Source organism: Perca fluviatilis, chromosome 7 (assembly GCF_010015445.1).
Source record: "Perca fluviatilis chromosome 7, GENO_Pfluv_1.0, whole genome shotgun sequence".
Classification (NCBI taxonomy): Eukaryota; Metazoa; Chordata; class Actinopteri; order Perciformes; family Percidae; genus Perca; species Perca fluviatilis.
This window is the reverse complement of record NC_053118.1, coordinates 4,883,723-4,900,944: the sequence shown is the minus strand read 5'-3', so window position 1 is coordinate 4,900,944 and position 17,222 is coordinate 4,883,723. Positions and strand designations below refer to the sequence as shown.

Sequence of the window (17,222 nt, the reverse complement as noted above, 5' to 3'; positions counted from 1 at the left end):
GTCCACTATATTGAAATACATTTTTAATTTATGGATGATTTTGACCATTTTCAGGGGTTGTACTTTAACTAACTCCTCCTAGAGATTTAACCCGATTAACTTCAAAATTGGTGATTATAATCTAAAGACCTAATCTAAAGCTATATTGTGAAGCTTTTTAGTTTATGCCAAACATTGTGGGCGGGGCATGGTGTTGATTTTTCATGCTTTGCCATGAAACAGAAAGGGTTTGTAACTAGACTTAACGTTGTCCAATCTGCTCAAAACTGCTCAGGCTGTTTAAGGGTCCTGGCCCTTACTGGCAACAGGAAGTTACAGTCGTTACACTTTGATGTCCTCTACCTAATGGGTTAACCAGATCCACCTCAAAAGTGTTCAGGAAAGCCTCAAGACCTTGATGATACTTAATTTAGAACAGTGTCATTTTTTTGTTGAAGGGTGCTGGCAGCACGGTGAACTTCGATGTTACATCATGAAACAAAAAGATGTTGTACCTGTAACATTCATTGTCCGATTGGCCCCAAATCTTTCACACATGATGTTATTCCAGGACTGGAATGAATCAAATGAGGCTCAGGCCTGTTTATGGTAAATTGGCACAATAGCGCCCCCTACACAATTTCAAAGAAGTAGCCATAGACTGTTAATATTAATGGACAGAGCATGTGTGATGTCATCCATTGGTTTGCGCAGAGCTGCTCTGAGTCGTCGAATTTGCCGTTACGGGCGCTGCCATCTTGGTTGCATTAAAAACGGATGTGACTATTTTTAGATGAGAGGGTGGAGCTGGAGAAGAGAGAGGAGGTGACTGATGAAGCTGTGAATGCTGTTTACACCCACCTGCATCGGCAACCTAACCGCAGCTGCTGCTAACAAAGTTAACAGGTGAAATGGGTCCCATTTTCTCCTTTCCAAACAACTCACAAAGAAAGCCATTAATAAAGTTCGTAAGATTGTCGGCCTCATTCTCCAGACCCAGGAGATGTTGCTATTTATGGCAGTGCAGGGGCCTCATTTATAAAACCTGTTACGCAAGAAAAAGTTGCGTGAAGCAGGGTGAAATTTGTCGTCGCAACATTCCTCGCAATAGTCGGGATTTATAAAGAATTTCCATGCGTAAAAATGTTCCCAGTTTTCCGCAAACTTTTGACCACACGTGTGATCGTGCGTAATGCTCCCAAGGTTTTGTAGACTGCGTTTTAGTGAACTCCGATGGTATGCCCATTTTCCGAACCTAACCCAGTTTTTGTTTTCCTGAACCCAACAATCCCGTTCTTGCTAAACCGACCCAGAGCCGGTCGCGGCGCCCGGCGAGGGCTGCCAGCAACGGGGGAGAGGCAGGGGCTCCTCCAACACCGTCCCCTGCCTCTCCCCGGGAAATGCGTTGTTTGTTTGATGTGTATCTCTGTGTGTGTGTGTGTGTGTGTGTGTGTGTGTGTGTGTGTGTATGTGTGTCTATGTGGTCGTGTCTGATTGTAGGTGTCTGTGTGTGGGAATGTTGTCTTTCTGCACCTGCTATTCCCACACAGTTACCATACAAGTTACCAAATTGTCACATTTCAAGCACTTTCACCTGTTTTGCACCAATAATGATCCAAAATCTTGTTTCTATTTTTTACCTTTTTAATAATTGAATTTTCTTTCTCACAAAAAACGAAAATGATCATATGATCATAAATGTGATCTCACAGGGGTAAATGGCAAATATGAATAATATATGATGTATATCATTAGTAATTTAGCTAAATCTGTTAAGTATTAAGGCTGTGTAACAACAATATGAACACTACACAAGGGTTAAGGCTTCCAAACAGGATTTTGTTTCGATGTTCTGCCTCTGTTAGGAGCACATCGATCTCACAATCACTGAATCGATTATATTCATTGATTGATTAACATGGACCTTATTAGGACAAATATGGGACGACCTTGGGAGGAGCATGAGGCTCGTGCACGACCGCATAAGGTAACGCACGTCCGTATTTATAACGAGAAGAGTGCGTACCGGTGTGCGCTGCAAGGTGTTATAAATCAGAATATTGTTTTTGCGTACGAAAATTCTGACTTTTTTGCGCACGAAATCTTTCAGAATAGAATCTACGCACAGTTTTATAAATGAGGCCCCTGGTCTTTGTTCTCCCTTTGTAGGGACTCCTGATCATTTTCAAGTTGAGCAAGCCGTTTGTCTGTGTCATTAGCAAAATATTCGAGTGATCCCAAACTTTCTTCACATTTATCCACTTTTGATTTTAAGTTTGTAATTAGTTCATGCACAGGATGCAACTTTGTATCAAATGCTTCTGATATTTCCTCGTGGACAATGTAACGCAGTGTGGCTGCCACCTCAGCGTTGCAAATTGTTTGGGTTTCGGCATTGTTGAAACAATTAATATATTTGTAGAATGACCGAGGAATAAGTCCTTATTTAACAAGTTGTTTCATTATTTACAGACCATCCATGAGGGGTTTTCATTTATTCATTCCATGCCACTGGAACCGGAAAAGCAAGAAAAGAACCGGTTTACCTACTGAAGTGTGCTATATAAATACAGTTGCCTTATCTTAGTAGTATCACAGCAGCCATTTAACTTACTCAGGCTGTGTATGTGTACTATGACTTTTGCATGTCAGTGCATCAGGCCTTAACCTGCACCAAGCATTGCAGAAACCAGGCTAAGTCTGTGAAGTTGCTGATCTGTCTTAATCCTGGGCCACGTTCAGCCCTGACAAAACGTAGCAACACGTTTTTTAAAACTGAAACAGGGGTACCTAAACACCATGTTGTGTGCGCAAGCGCTCTGCCTTTTTATTACTACGAGTTTACAGACAAATCTCTGCTGATTGGGTATCACTTGTGACACAGCCAATAAACGACACACCCACCAAACGAGGCAAAACCTATCTCAAAGCCCGTTGCGCACCGTTTTACACCATTCCAAGGAAACTTGTCGTTCAACCAGGAAACCGTAGCAAAACGGTGTACACCGATTTGAGATTGAACTTGCCCCAGCTCACGTTATTCAGCTGCATCAGTGAGAACAGATGAAGAACTTAGTGGCACCGCTGCTTGCACTGACTGAAACGTCATCTATATAAGTGGAAAAAAAACACCAGAGTAATCACTTTTAAAGTTTTATTCATTACACTGCAGTTTGACTACAGCATAAGTACAAGCATAAAACCTTTGACTACAACAGCACTTAGAGCAACATTTTTGATTTTTTTTTTCTTCTTTTCTGTAAAAGTATTGCAATAACAGACCTTAGGCCTAAAACCTATTACATCACAATTGCTTAAAGAAAAAGAGGCAAAAATACACAACAATTTTACCTCTGTTTGTGTGTGTGTGTGTGTGTGTGTGTGTGTGTGTATATATATATATATATGTATATATATATATATATATATATATATATTTATATATATATATATATAGCTTTCAGCACAGAGGGGGGAGGGGGAACGAGGATTAATTTAGTAAATAAAGCGAAATTATGTTACAATACCCATGATGGAAGGAGTTCTATAGTAACTGTCGAGACCGAGAGAATACCAAACTGCTGTGTCGTTATTGTTATTATTATCATCATTATTATTATTAAAATCTGGAAGGATAAAAATAGCTACTTGTTGTTAGCAGTCGAGAACGGTGGAAAAAGGGAATGCACTGCGGGGGGTGGGTGTGTGTGGATCAAATAAAATTCTGTCTGAGCCCCAGTCAATTCTTCAAGCTAGTGCAGGAAATGAACAAAAAGGTCTATTAAGAAGAAGGAATGGTGATCCAGCCAAAGTTACAGTAGAGACTTTTCCAAATTGAAACTATATAACTGCCACTTATTTGGTGATTTGAAGAGAAAATGTGGCATTGCTATGTACACTGCCTATAGATAAGAATGAACATGCTCCGTGTTTATTGTACAGTGGAGATCTTTTAAGTAAATAAATGACTGCAGATTAAACTTTTGTTTCAATATACGGTGTCACATCTAACATTGTAATGTAGAAAATTAAAAACAACAAAGAGAGAAAAGTCAAATGACAGTTTTTCACTCCTTTTACACTGGGGCACGTTTCCAATCTTGACCAAAAAGGGATTGACCGCTTTTCCTTAAATGTTTTACACTCTTCCTGTTCAACGTAAATGCGATCAGAAGTCAGTGATCCTTCAGTAATGGAGCTGAAATGCTTTAACCGGAGCCCAACATCCAGACACATATTTTGCAGTGTTGAGTGTGCTCCACAGATTTATACTTTGGCAGATATACACAGGTTCAGCTGAAATTAACTAAAATGTTGTTGAGATCTATGAGTACGGACACATATTCGTCCATATTTGGAAGTGCTGACGGCTCTTATGTGCATGTGAGGCTTCTTTTAAACTAGACCGCTTCGGCTTTTTGTTCAACAATAAAGAGTAGAAATTGAACCGGAGCCGGGCTGAAGTCATGGCATAAACAGCAACTGATGTGTGGGATTTCTGTTTTCCTAAAAGATCTGTGGCATAGAACTATACATTTGTTGTCGATTGTGGTGAAAATAAAACCACCAGCCAATACCCAAATGATGCAAGAACAGTGAAAGCTTATTCTTAGATGAGGAATCCAGTAAACAAGTAAATAATATCCTTTCTCAACAACTTCCTTAACACATAGGTTATCTAATTCTTATATAACAGACTATTATTTATAGCAAAATATTATAAGTAGTAATTTGTATTTGTGTTGCAACCATATTTTTAACATAATTTGCAAATCATGGTTTCTCATAAAAAAAGACAAAGCACTTTAACTGTAGGCATTTACAAATTTGATACTGCCTTCTTAAAATTCTTATATTGTCTGTACATTATATTACATTATTCACAAATTATTTTGTGGCTTCTACCCATTGGGTAGGATATGTGCATAATATATTCAAGTTATATACAGCACCTTACAAACAAACAAACAAACAAACAAAGACAGACTACTGAAAAAAGCACCGTTGGAAGTGAGGCACAACAAAGGTGGGAGCTTTTTGAGTGCAAGTGAGTTCCTATGTCTGCTCCACACGCTGGTCAAATTACTGGTTGAAATGGTCTCAGTTGCTTCGCAAAGAGTGACCACTCCTGGCTGGCGCAATGGAAGCGAGCAGGCTGACTGCCCATGAACACCGCTGGTGCACTTGTGTGCTAAAGATAGTCAAGGTAGAAGTGCACTTTAAAGAGGCAGCTGGTGATTTGCTGACATGAAAACAGGCACACTGCTGGTCCTGTGGTCAGTAAATTTATAACTTCATGTAAAGCTTGAATTAAATAGGTTTTTTTGTCCACTTCACTGCAGGGTCAGATTCAGTCTGTCATCAAACAGGAGCTCAAGAGCTGAATGAGAAACCCAGACCAGACTCCTGAAAGAAAGTCACCACTGTAACATCTGTCTATGACTTTACAAAAAGACAAGAATTATCATTTTTGGCAAACCTAGCTAACCTTTTCCCACATATTTCCGTTCCATTCTGCCAGACAGGCGATCAGCCTGAGAAAAAGCACCTGCAAGGATTCCAAGCAGCAGTTTGACTGAGGTGTGGTCTGCTCAAACATGAACATTAGGCACCTTATTTACTCGCATAATAGTAACATGCAAACCTTGTAGAAAACATATAATTCATCTTTATATCCTCAATTTACAAGCTATGACTGTGCGGACAGAACAACCCGAGAAAACAACAAAAAGAAGGAAGAAATTAAGGGTTTGAAGCAAGTCTGTAGAGTCAAAGGCTAAAGTGTTGGGACAATCTCTCTTCACAACTGAGGCGCCCAGGTTGGGTCTTACAGGTAACAGGAGCATGTTTTGTCTCAATACTGCTTTTGACTGCAGATGGTCAGATTTCTCTTCTAGATTTTGGACGAGTTGAGGGGACAGGATGGACAGTAGGAAAGGGGGGTTGGCATGAGAAGCAGCAGTAGCAACAATATTAGCAGCAACAGCAATAGCAGCAGCAATGTAGACACACACACACGAGCCAGATGGACACTGACCATAAACACACAACTGATGCTAACGGAGGCAGAGGGCTTTTGTTGTAACTGACCAAAAACTTTTTTTTCTCCAGCAGCAGGACATCTGAATTGTGTCAAGTCAGATGTGAGCACAAGGACCTTTTCACTTAGTTCTTACTGATCTACAGGAACATTTCCAGGTGCATTAGGCAACTTAACACTACTCAAAGCAACTTGTGCATATTTCTATATTTTGTTATTAACATTAAATCCCACAAAAAGACCCAAACCAACAATGAATGTACCATACTAACAAGTATTGTGTGTGCATCAAAGCCTGATAAATCTTATTCATCTGTGTCATAGAGCTCCATTGTTGTCCACAAGCTATTAAAAACATATCAATGAGGCACACAATTTTCCTTAATTGCCAACACCTACAAACAGGAATTTTATTTTAATTCAACACACATACAGCGCCCTGCTCCTCCATAAACTCACTAGATCACCAAATGTGTATTATTCCACGGTTGAAAATAGTCCCCAAACGACATTGAAAAAAATAGTTTGACAAATCTTTCCACCACTTCCTCAACAGATGAAGTTTTTCAGTTGTCCAGCAATTTAGCTTAGTTGTTACAATGTGACCTTAGTAGCGAACTTTGGTCACATGATAACAAGTGGCAGTATATATGTGGGGGAGAGATCCAAATGCACTTTCTCTGTTCAAAGATAGCCTTTGGTGTTGGGCTAAGGAGATTCATGTCCAATGCCAAAGACTTCAGAAAACACAGGCAAGTGGACGATGAGTCAAGAATTCTTTGTCATATTGAGACAAAGTAACACACTGTAGGTTTTAGTCTTTTTGTGGGATTAATTAACAATAAGAAACATGAAATAACACCAACCTTATCTTCTTACCTCATCAAAGAGATAGCAAATTGTTTTCCAAAGACTTTGTACTTAAAACATTTTTTTTGTTGAGTTCATCTTGAGTTGTCTTACCACCATCCTTCTGTGTTTCCTTTGTGCACTGCATTGACAACAAGCATTTTTAGTGTACATACTCTATATGTGAATCTACTGTAGTAACTACTGAGTTTTCCTTGTGTTGCTTTAACAGAAGCTGTGGAGTGGACTGTGACACACTTTCTTTTTTACACTGAGGTTTAATGAAAGCTTAGTTAATGATGTGTTAATATGGACAGTGCCAAATAAGTTACATATCCTTGAATATCTCAGACAAAGCAGTCCATTATTAAGGAACATTAAGTGCTGTTGTTAAACGGTCACACACACACACACACACACACACACACACACACACACACACACACACACACACACACACACACACACACACACACACACACACACACACACACACACACACACACACACACACACACACACACACACACACACACACACACACACACACACACACACACACACACACACAAAATAATGGCTCCAGTCCAGTGTCCACTTTAAAGGGCTTGGCGGACTCTGCATCATTTGAACACACTTTTTCTGCACACGGATGAGAGAGGGATGATAAACAGTGTTTACCAGAGACACTGTTAACAAGCTGAGGTGGAGAACTAATGTTGAATGCTAACATAATTAAGAGACAGAGAAAGCACAAGAGCAGGGTAGAAGGCAACGATGAGCAGAGAAAAAGGCTAAATTTTTAAAAAGGCTTTCTTTTATAAAAAGGACTCTCCCATAGCCCTTTAACTTTGACCACAGACAGCTTTCGTTTAAAACCTGATCACTGTGCTGGCAGATGCAGACAGGAATCTTCACTTTGTTTGTTGTCCTGTTTTTTTGTGGCTTTAGAAACGTGAAGGAGAGCCGAGCCTTCTTTTTTTGTTTTGTGTTTTCGTTGTTGGCGGGGTTTGTGTTCAGTGTGGCTGTTGGCAGAATGAACTGTGCATGTAGAGATGAGCGGTGAGAGAAGAAGGTGGGGGGTGAGGGGTATTGACGCAGGAAACAGAAAAGAGGTGTTAGTGTTAGGTGCTCAGATTTTGGGACAGAGTTAAAAAGTGGATGGCCAGTTAGATATGTTTTTTTGTTATGGAGTTATATTATTCTTAGTTAACTTGACATCCAACCATCTGGTCAGATTTGTTAGTTGGATCTTGCCACCAGCTCTCAAATTTCTAAGAGTTTAGGAACTACTTGGGTTTGGGAAACCCATCTACAAATCTTTTAACAAACTACCAGAGAAAGTAAGAACTGTTCCGTCCACCCAGCAGCTGGCACGAGGCAGATTTCTTTCTCACAGACATGAGCAGTACAATGTTATTCTCTTACTAAGTCTCTCTGTCCTGTTGTGTAAGCAGACAGAGATGTTGTAGGCTGGGTACGAGTATTGTTTTCAAAGAAGGAAGGACATAAGCTTATAATAATTGTTTTTTTTGCTCCCAACTGTTTAAACAGCTTTGGAGGCAAAGTTCAGTCAGTCGGCCCATTCATGAAAAGGACGAAACAAAAAAGAGAAAAACAAACATCATTATCATCAAATAGCATAATTTCCCTCTTCTCTTTTACAACAAAAATATAGTGCAACTTTTAGATAACTCTTCTTTTTTGTGTTTTGAATGTTAGAACAAGTCATTTTTACCTCTTTGTTTTGCTTCCTCATAAACCTTGGCACTAAGATTTGGGTTTGTGAGTCTCTTGTTTTGTTGTGTTCTCTTTAAGTCCTTGATTCTCAGTTCTCGCTTTGTGCACAGATCCCGGTCCGAAAAAGGAACAAAAAATAACATCATCATCCTCAGTTCCCCGGGACAGAGCCGTCACCCCAGAGGACAAAAAAAAGAAAATTGTTTCAATCTGTGCTAGCAGTAGGTTTTTATCTTGAACGTTGGAAAGAAAGGAAATAAAATCAACTCTTGGTTCCTCTCTTTCCTTGTTTTGTTGTAGCTAAGATTGATTTTTATTTGTGCATGGGAGTGTGGAGAGAGGACATGAGAGAGACAGAGAGTGCGCAGGATAGAGAGACCACAGCTTACAGGTGATCAGGAGTGAAGTTAAGAGACAGTTTATAGTCTTGGGTGGGTGGCCCCACCTGCCCCCCTACCCTTTTCTTCACACCAGGTCCTTCGGTTGGCCATCCTTGGCCTTGGCAGGTACTATTGTGCTTTCTGATTGGTTCCTGTCCCCCGGGCCCCCAACCCTCTGGTTATTGCTGTGCTGGTGTAGAAAAAACGCTGAGCCAGGGTAGTGGCCCATCACCTCGCTGTACGCTGGCGGGGGGCCCTCCATGCGCTCGTGACTGCTGGAGTTGACCGCACTGATACCCGAGTTACTGCTTGGCGGCCTCGGACCGCCTCCTCCTATTCCTCCCACCCCTCCCAGGCTTCCACCTCCTCCCATGTCGATCAAGTCACTGTCGTAGATGGTCCTGTTAGGCGGCGCCCTCACCGACTCGCGATTGAGCTCCATCTGCTGCTCAGGGTCGCGGAGCTGCAGGGTACAAGGCCCCTGGTAAGGCGGGGGCTCCTCGCCGTCCGACAGCGAGATAGTGGGTGGCAGGTCGATTTGGTGCTGCAGGTAGGGGTAGGTGGGCTGGAAGCGACTGAAGCGGTCACGCTGCATGAAGGAGGGAGCAGTGAAGCGATCCCTGGCCTGGGGAGCATATAATACCTGAGAGAAAGACAGAAAGGTAGGGAGGGAAGGAAGGGGAGGCAGAAAGAGAGATTCAGGAAGAAGAAGGCAGGGGAAAAGAAGAAGGGAAGAGGAGGAAGATATTATATTTTTCAGATATATACCACAATATGGCAAATGTATGCATATAATTACCAGTTCAAACCAAAGAATCACGACTTGCAACTACTTGCAAATGTGCCAGTCTGCAACGTTCTGAAACCTGCCAGTTTACACCAATGCAAAGAGACGAAACGGGCAATCATCGCCAAGACAACTCCTCTCTGTACTTCTGTTCTAATTTCTGACTTTTTTGTAGCTGGATATATAAGTGTTATGTCTAAATATGAATGGGGATAGTGATAGTGAGATGCTTGCCACAGTTGCATTCCTAGTAATTAATCGGCAAAAACGTAGTAATAAAAAAGAGAGGGTCTACAATTTGGATTTGTCCGTGGGATGAATAGGCCGCCATCGTGCCATCTTAAGTTTCTTAAAACTTGACCCCCAGGTTGGGACCTGACAAAACTGTAATCTCAAAATCAGACCTCATGACATGTATTACAGTGGAGTATGCCGAGACAATAAAAGGAATATATTTATAATGTATATATATTGTTAACTGCTCAGAAAATACTTATTTGTCTGTGTCAAGTATACCTATATTTAATGTAAACACTTGATTTCAATGAATGATGATCCTGTTGCAGCAACAGCACTCACCAATGTATCACCAATTCATTATTAAAGATATTAAAGTGTAATAACAGTAAAAGGGTGAATGGTTCATCCTCCAGCTTTTGTCTTAGATCTTCACCTCAATAAGCTCTTAAGACTCTGATTGCATGGTCCATTTCTTAATTTCTCACATTTCTGTCCAACTCGACACATTTCTACTGTGGCAATTCATTATCAGAGGGAACCCATTTCAATTAGTGACTGTGGCTCTAATAGTCAACCCCCACTGACAAAGCAGCCTGGATGGAGAGAACAACAGACTGGAAAAACAACCTAGAGGATCAGGGCAATTGAAATAAAGAAAGAGAAAGAGTGGAACTGAAAGGATCAAAAAGAAAGGCTACCGAGATAAGGAGAAAGAAAGAGAGAGTACTGAAACGAGAGGAGAAAAAAAGCCATGAAGGTAAAGAAGAGCTAGAAAGATAAAGACAGAAAGAACAAAGAAAAAAAAGAGAATGTATGAAAGAAGACAGACAGACAGACAGGCAGACAGAGGGAGGGAGGGGGAGAAAAAAAAAGGTGCATAGCTGATAGAAGGTGCCGTCTGAGAGCAGGGCAGCTCTCAGACGGCTGTCTAGACAGTGTCAGGGGAGGTGTTGCTGATTAATGGGATTGCCCCATAATGGGACCCCCCCCCCCACACACACACACACATACACACACACACCCCTTACTTGCATCTATCAGCCACCTACACTCATTGGCTTCGTGTCCCTCTGTGTTTCTATCTGCATGGCCTTTTTCTTTTCCAGATCTTTCTGGGTGCTTCTACATTGACACTGTTTTTACCTGCCTTCACCTGCCGTCTATTGTTTTCTCTCTCCATCTACCCTTCACATCTGTTTCTCTCTCTTCTTCTCCTTTTTGTTTACACATAAGGCTTTTCTGGCACGGAACTCCAAATGAAAGCACATTTTGTGTGCTTATTTTGGTGTAAACCTAACCCTATGCCCACACAAAGTTGCAATATACTATTGTCTGCGAGTTATTGACAGTATCATGTGATTAGTTGCATTTTCAAATGTTCTTTGAATTGAATGTTTTCCTCCCACCGCAACTTGTAAGCTCTTCAATCTGGCATTGGCGCGATTAAGCAGGTCACCAGTCACAGTGAGTATACTGGCATTTGTTTGCAATTCTGTATTGGAAATGTGACACTATTGAAATAAAACAGAGACTGCCAAAGGCCTTGTCCGTTATATCACTTGTTTATAGCAATTATCGCAAATTAACAGAATTATTTGACAGTGATTTCTTAATACTGAATAATACATACAGCATCTTTTAAAATAAAGCTTCAAGTGTTTAGAGTTTTTATCACGTTTAGTCCTAAAATCTGACAAGGTACTTATTGTAGGTGATTTTAATATCCATGTGGACGTTGACAATGATAGCCTTAGTACTGCTTTCAACTCATTATTAGATTCAATCGGTTTCAGTCAGAGTGTGCACAAGGCGACGCACTGTTTTAACCACACCCTCGACCTTGTGCTGGCATATGGTATTGAAATTGAGGATTTAATAATATTTCCGCAGAATTCGGTATTATCAGATCATTCTTTAATTACTTTTGAATTCTTACTACCTGACTCTACTAAATTAGATAAAAACTTCTACACTAGATGCCTATCTGACAGTGCTATAGCTAAATTTAAGGAAGATATTCCAACAGCATTTGACTCTTTGTCATGCCTTAACATAACAGAGGACCTCAGTCCCTCTCAAATTGATACATTTGTAGACGGTGCTACGACCTGCCTACGGACGACTTTAGACTCCGTTGCTCCCCTCAAAAAGAAGATGATTAAGCAAAGGAAACTAGCACCTTGGTATAACTCCCAAACTCGCAAATTAAAACAAATCTCGCGAAACCTCGAAAGTAAATGGCGTTCCACCAAAGTGGAAGAATCTCGTTTGGATTGGCAAGAAAGTCTCAAAACCTATAGGAAGGCCCTAAGAAAGGCCAGATCAGACTATTACTCATCACTAATAGAAGAAAATAAGTACAACCCAAGGTTTCTTTTCAGCACTGTAGCCAGGCTGACAGATAGTCACAGCTCTACTGAGCCATCTATTCCTCTAGCTCTGAGTAGTGATGACTTCATGAGCTTCTTTAATGATAAAATTATAACAATTAGAGATAAAATCTATCACCCTCACGCCCTCAACTTCTAACGGTTCATCTTTAAACGCAGGACCGCTAGAAAGAACGACTATTCCCGACATATACTTAGACTGCTTTTATCCTATAGACCTTCAACAATTAATGTTAAAGATATCCTCAGCTAAGCCATCTACCTGTCTCTTAGATCCCATCCCAACGAGACTACTCAAAGAAGCGTTACCCGTGGTTAACACTTCATTACTAGATATGATCAATATGTCCTTATTAACAGGTTATGTACCGCAGTCATTTAAAATAGCTGTGATAAAACCTCTTCTGAAAAAAACCACCCTCGATCCTGAGGTCTTGGCAAACTATAGACCTATATCTAACCTTCCCTTTCTATCCAAGATCCTTGAGAAGGTAGTTGCTAATCAGTTATGTGATTTTCTACATAGCAATAGTTTATTTGATGGCTTTCAATCAGGATTTAGAAAGAATCAGTCCATGCATTCGTTACTTCCAGGTTAGACTACTGTAATTCCTTACTATCAGGTTGCTCAAATAAGTCCCTTAAGACTCTCCAGCTGATCCAGAATGCTGCAGCACGTGTTCTGACGAGAACAAAGAGAAGAGATCATATTTCTCCTGTATTGGCTTCTCTGCACTGGCTTCCTGTGAAATCTAGGATCAAATTTAAAATCCTCCTCCTGACCTACAAAGCTCTAAATGGTCAAGCACCATCATACCTAGAAGAGCTCTTAGTATCTTATTGTCCTAGTAGAGCACTACGCTCCCAGAATGCAGAGCTACTTGTGGTTCCTAGAGTCTCTAAAAGTAGACTGGGGGCCAGAGCCTTCAGCTATCAGGCTCCGCTCCTGTGGAACCAGCTCCCAATTTGGGTTCGAGGGGCAGACACCGTCACCACATTTAAGAGTAAACTGAAAACCCTCCTCTTTGATAAAGCTTATAGTTAGGGAGTGAGGAGTTGCAGCATCCGCCTAACCCGGCCCATCTGCTCCTCTTCGTAGTCATCAGTTTTATTTATTATATAATCAATAATATAGCGAGAGTAGAGGGAGGCAGGCCAGTACAGCCCGATCCGGTTGGGGAGAGTTCTAGCCCGACCAGGCACCTCTCTTTAACCTGCCTCTCTTAGTTATGCTATTATAATTCTAGACTACCGGGGAAGTTCCTTCCTTCCTATGACACACTGAGCTGCTCTCTCATCTCTGTTTCCACTTGTTTCCTTTTGTATGCATCCTGTCCCAGAAATGCTTGTTACTAACCTAGCTCTGGGGAGTTTACTCCCCGGAGTCCTTATGTTTCTTCTTCGCAGAGCATAGCTTCCATGGCTTCCGCCGCATCCACCCATGCTCTGCAGCGCCACGTTACATCCCGCAATGCCCTGCTGTGATGTTCATACGCACAGAGTAGTCAGGATCCGGTATAGGAGACTGCACTACTCAGTATGACACGATGTGCCCTGATATGAAATGAACTTCCACGATCACCTTCGAAGTCACTGTTCCATTATCTTTAATGTGACTATTATTTGCTACTGTTCATCACACCCCCAACCGGCCCCGTCAGACACCGCCTACCAAGAGTCTGGGTCTGCCGAGGTTTCTTCCTAAAAGGGAGTTTTTCCCTTGCCACTGTCACAATAGCCACTGCTAATGCTTGCTCTTGAGGGAATTACTGTAATTGTTGGGGTTTTGGAATTTATAGAGTGTGGTCTAGACCTACTCTATCTGTAAAGTGTCTCGAGATAACTCTGTTATGATTTGATACTATAAATAAAATTGAATTGAAATTGAAGTGCGAGTCGCCTGACTTGGTTGGTGTAGATGAATTATGCTGCTTTTGTAGTTTTGTGGAGACATTAGTTACGTTTTGTGGACATTTTGCGGGGCCTTTTTACACCCCCAAAAGTCTCTGATTGGAGGGTAGTATTTTCTGAAAGTACAGGAACCTTCAGGGTGGGATTTGCAGGGATGCCCATTGCTGATTGGTCAAACACACACAGTGTGGCTGCTTCAACTGACCTACCGCTTTATTTATAAGTACTCTCATATCGATTTATAACCATTTTAGATGAGGGGAGAACATTTCTCTTTGTTTGATAAAATTAAAAAAAGGATGTCCCTAACATCTTTTTTAACCCCCCGAGATTTTTAAAATATTGAATATCTGCCGATACCGAGTCCCGATCCGATACTTGTAGTTGCTCAGTTAATAGAGCTGCACACTACAAGTAAACAAAGTAACTAAAATATGTCTTAAGCTCAATACATTAAAATTGTGCAGCAAATGAGTGTTTTCTCTCAACCCCAAAACATCAACAGTCTCAATCTCCCCACTGGACAACGGAAACTTACACTTAGTGCACTTAATAGTCAATCTTTGATAAAACTAAACTTAGTGACACCTCATGCGCTTAATAGTCAATTTCTGATTTTCTTATCATGTTGGCTCCAGGGAATAACAGCCTGTAAACTGGTTTTTCCGTGGAATCACGGAAGAAGTGTGGAGAATTGGAGTAATCCGCTTCTGTAAAAAAGGGTGACTAAGAAAGACGTTCTTTTTTACTTGTTGCCAAGGGCTGGCAAGCTACAAGACACTCTGTTGACGGACACTGGTGAGTGGCTGCGCCATCTTGGTTTGAAAGTGCCAGCATTAATAATAATAATAATAATATAATAATAATAATAATAATAATTTATACTTTATTAATCCCACAAGGGGAAATTCCAATGTTTTTTAGAGAAATACAACTTTATATTTTGATTGTATTACGTTCTACAGCACTAATAAATAACCATCAAACACTCAACAGATGATTTACTGTGGAGACAGACGCTCTTATAATTTCATTCTCCTTCTCTGCATTTCATTCATATCTGTGCAGCAGTAAAAAAGAAAGTAGGCTACCCTAGCATCGATTTATAATCATTTTAGGACGAGGGGAGAATGGCTTTGCTGTTGGCCATCCGAAAGCTTTTTTAACCTCAATTCTGAGTGGTAAAAATTACTATTAGTTTTCTTCCCCGTTGTGAGCAGAAACGTGCACCCCTGAATTAAACTAACCAAAGTCCAATCAAGTGAACAAGGCTTGGCTTGGTTGGGTTTAATAGGGGTCAGTGCGGTAGTGGTCTTACCTCTGAGGCACCTTGTCGAGAGCTGCTGTCTGAAGGCCACAGACACCCATCCTACACATCGAGACAGACAAAACAAGAAAGAATAAGGGCAACTTTTTAAAAGTTCCCAGGTGGCTTTAAGATTGCTATATACTGAAGCTTGTAAGCAAGTTTATGTTTGAGCTTTACCCCGCTCGATGGTGTTTTTTGCCCCGAACTGCTCCTTCCAGGCAGCGCTGCGACCGCTGCCTTCAAGGCATCTAACCCTAACCCTAATTTTTAACCCAAACCTAACCCTAACGCTGCGTTTTAACCCAAACCTAACACTAACCCTAACCAGTGCCTCCCAACGGTGCCTTCCAGGCAGCGCTGCCTGGAAGGCACCGTTGGGGGCAAAAAACCTTACCCCTTACCCCGATAAACCTTTACCCCTCACCCTACAGTCACATTTGCTACAAAAGAGAGCGACATGCACTCACTTGTGGGCGCTCCTGGGCGTGCCTAGCCTACCCCTGGTTGCTCGGTACCTTCAAGCACGTCTTAAAAGTTAAGATAAAATGCCAAACATATCAGATATATACATAAATACGATGTCCTGAAGCGTTTTCCGCCATCTTGAATTATTTTCTTCAACTCGAGCCACTGACATACGTCACGTTGCCCTCACGCTACCTTTACTCCGATTGGCAGCATCACTCAGCATTTGCATAAAATAGACTTCTTGTCTATTTTGGCCCCACCTTGCTCGTGACAGCGTCAAGCTTGTCGCTTGTCGCTGGCAAACGGCCACTCCCATTGAAAATGAATGGTAGCCTGTCGCTTTGTCTCTGTCTCTTGTAACTAATGTGACTGACCCCTAGTATAGACAAAATTATCAGTTCTTTTGAACATGCCAGATTTACTGCCACTGATAAAGCTTTAGAAATCAGCAATCATTACTGCTTTCTTGTTTGCTATGTCTGGAATGTTTTTTGATGTGAGACCAACATACAAACTTTCTTTCTTAACAAAGAAGGATGAAGAGGAAAAAGAAACACTCAAAAAGTAACAACTTAATGAGGATGAAAGATGAAACAGCAATTCTGAGAAACGCCTGATGGCTTCAAACCCCAAATCTTGCCCTGTTTATGAGCGAGGACAACAAGAGGCGGGATAGTGTGTAGAAAGTGATAATGTTTAGAAAGTAACAACGAAACACAACTATCAAATTATTGTAATTGCAGTTTTCCTTTGTCTACGGTTGACTTGAGGATTTTTTTGGTAGTACATATTTAGCTCTTAAGAGCTAGAAAGGAGGACAAACATGCATACATCCTGTAGTTTATGTCTGTTAGGGGTAAAGGCTATTGCCATGCTATGCCCAGCTACGCCCTGCTAAAACCTGCTATGCCATGCAGTGCCCTGCTACGCCATGATTTACTACAACAACTACTATTTCTAGTCATAGTTCCATTATTGCCACTGTTCATCACACCCCCAACTTGCACCGTCAGACACCGCCTGCCAAGAGCCTGGGTCTGTCCAAAGTTTCTCTCTAAAAGGAAGTTTTCCTCACCACTCAAGGTTTCTGCCTAAAAGGGAGTTTTTCCTCGCCACTAAATGCTTGCTC

General features: G+C 41.2%; 1 protein-coding gene across 2 annotated transcripts in view; it reads right to left on the bottom strand.

The window, feature by feature from the left end:
- Positions 1-8,887: 8,887 nt before the first annotated feature.
- The window catches only part of LOC120562617 (low-density lipoprotein receptor class A domain-containing protein 4-like), an 81,670-nt gene continuing 73,335 nt past the window's right edge, over positions 8,888-17,222 (bottom strand). The window contains exons 3-4 of one of the 2 annotated variants that reach the window (XM_039806420.1): positions 15,635-15,685; positions 8,888-9,631 (exon numbers count right to left, since the gene is read on the bottom strand). In XM_039806420.1, the coding sequence (XP_039662354.1) occupies positions 9,074-9,631; positions 15,635-15,685 (609 nt within the window). In that variant the 3' untranslated portion in view covers positions 8,888-9,073. The remainder of the gene's footprint in view (positions 9,632-15,634; positions 15,686-17,222) is intronic. The other variant, XM_039806421.1, reaches the window with a different exon arrangement.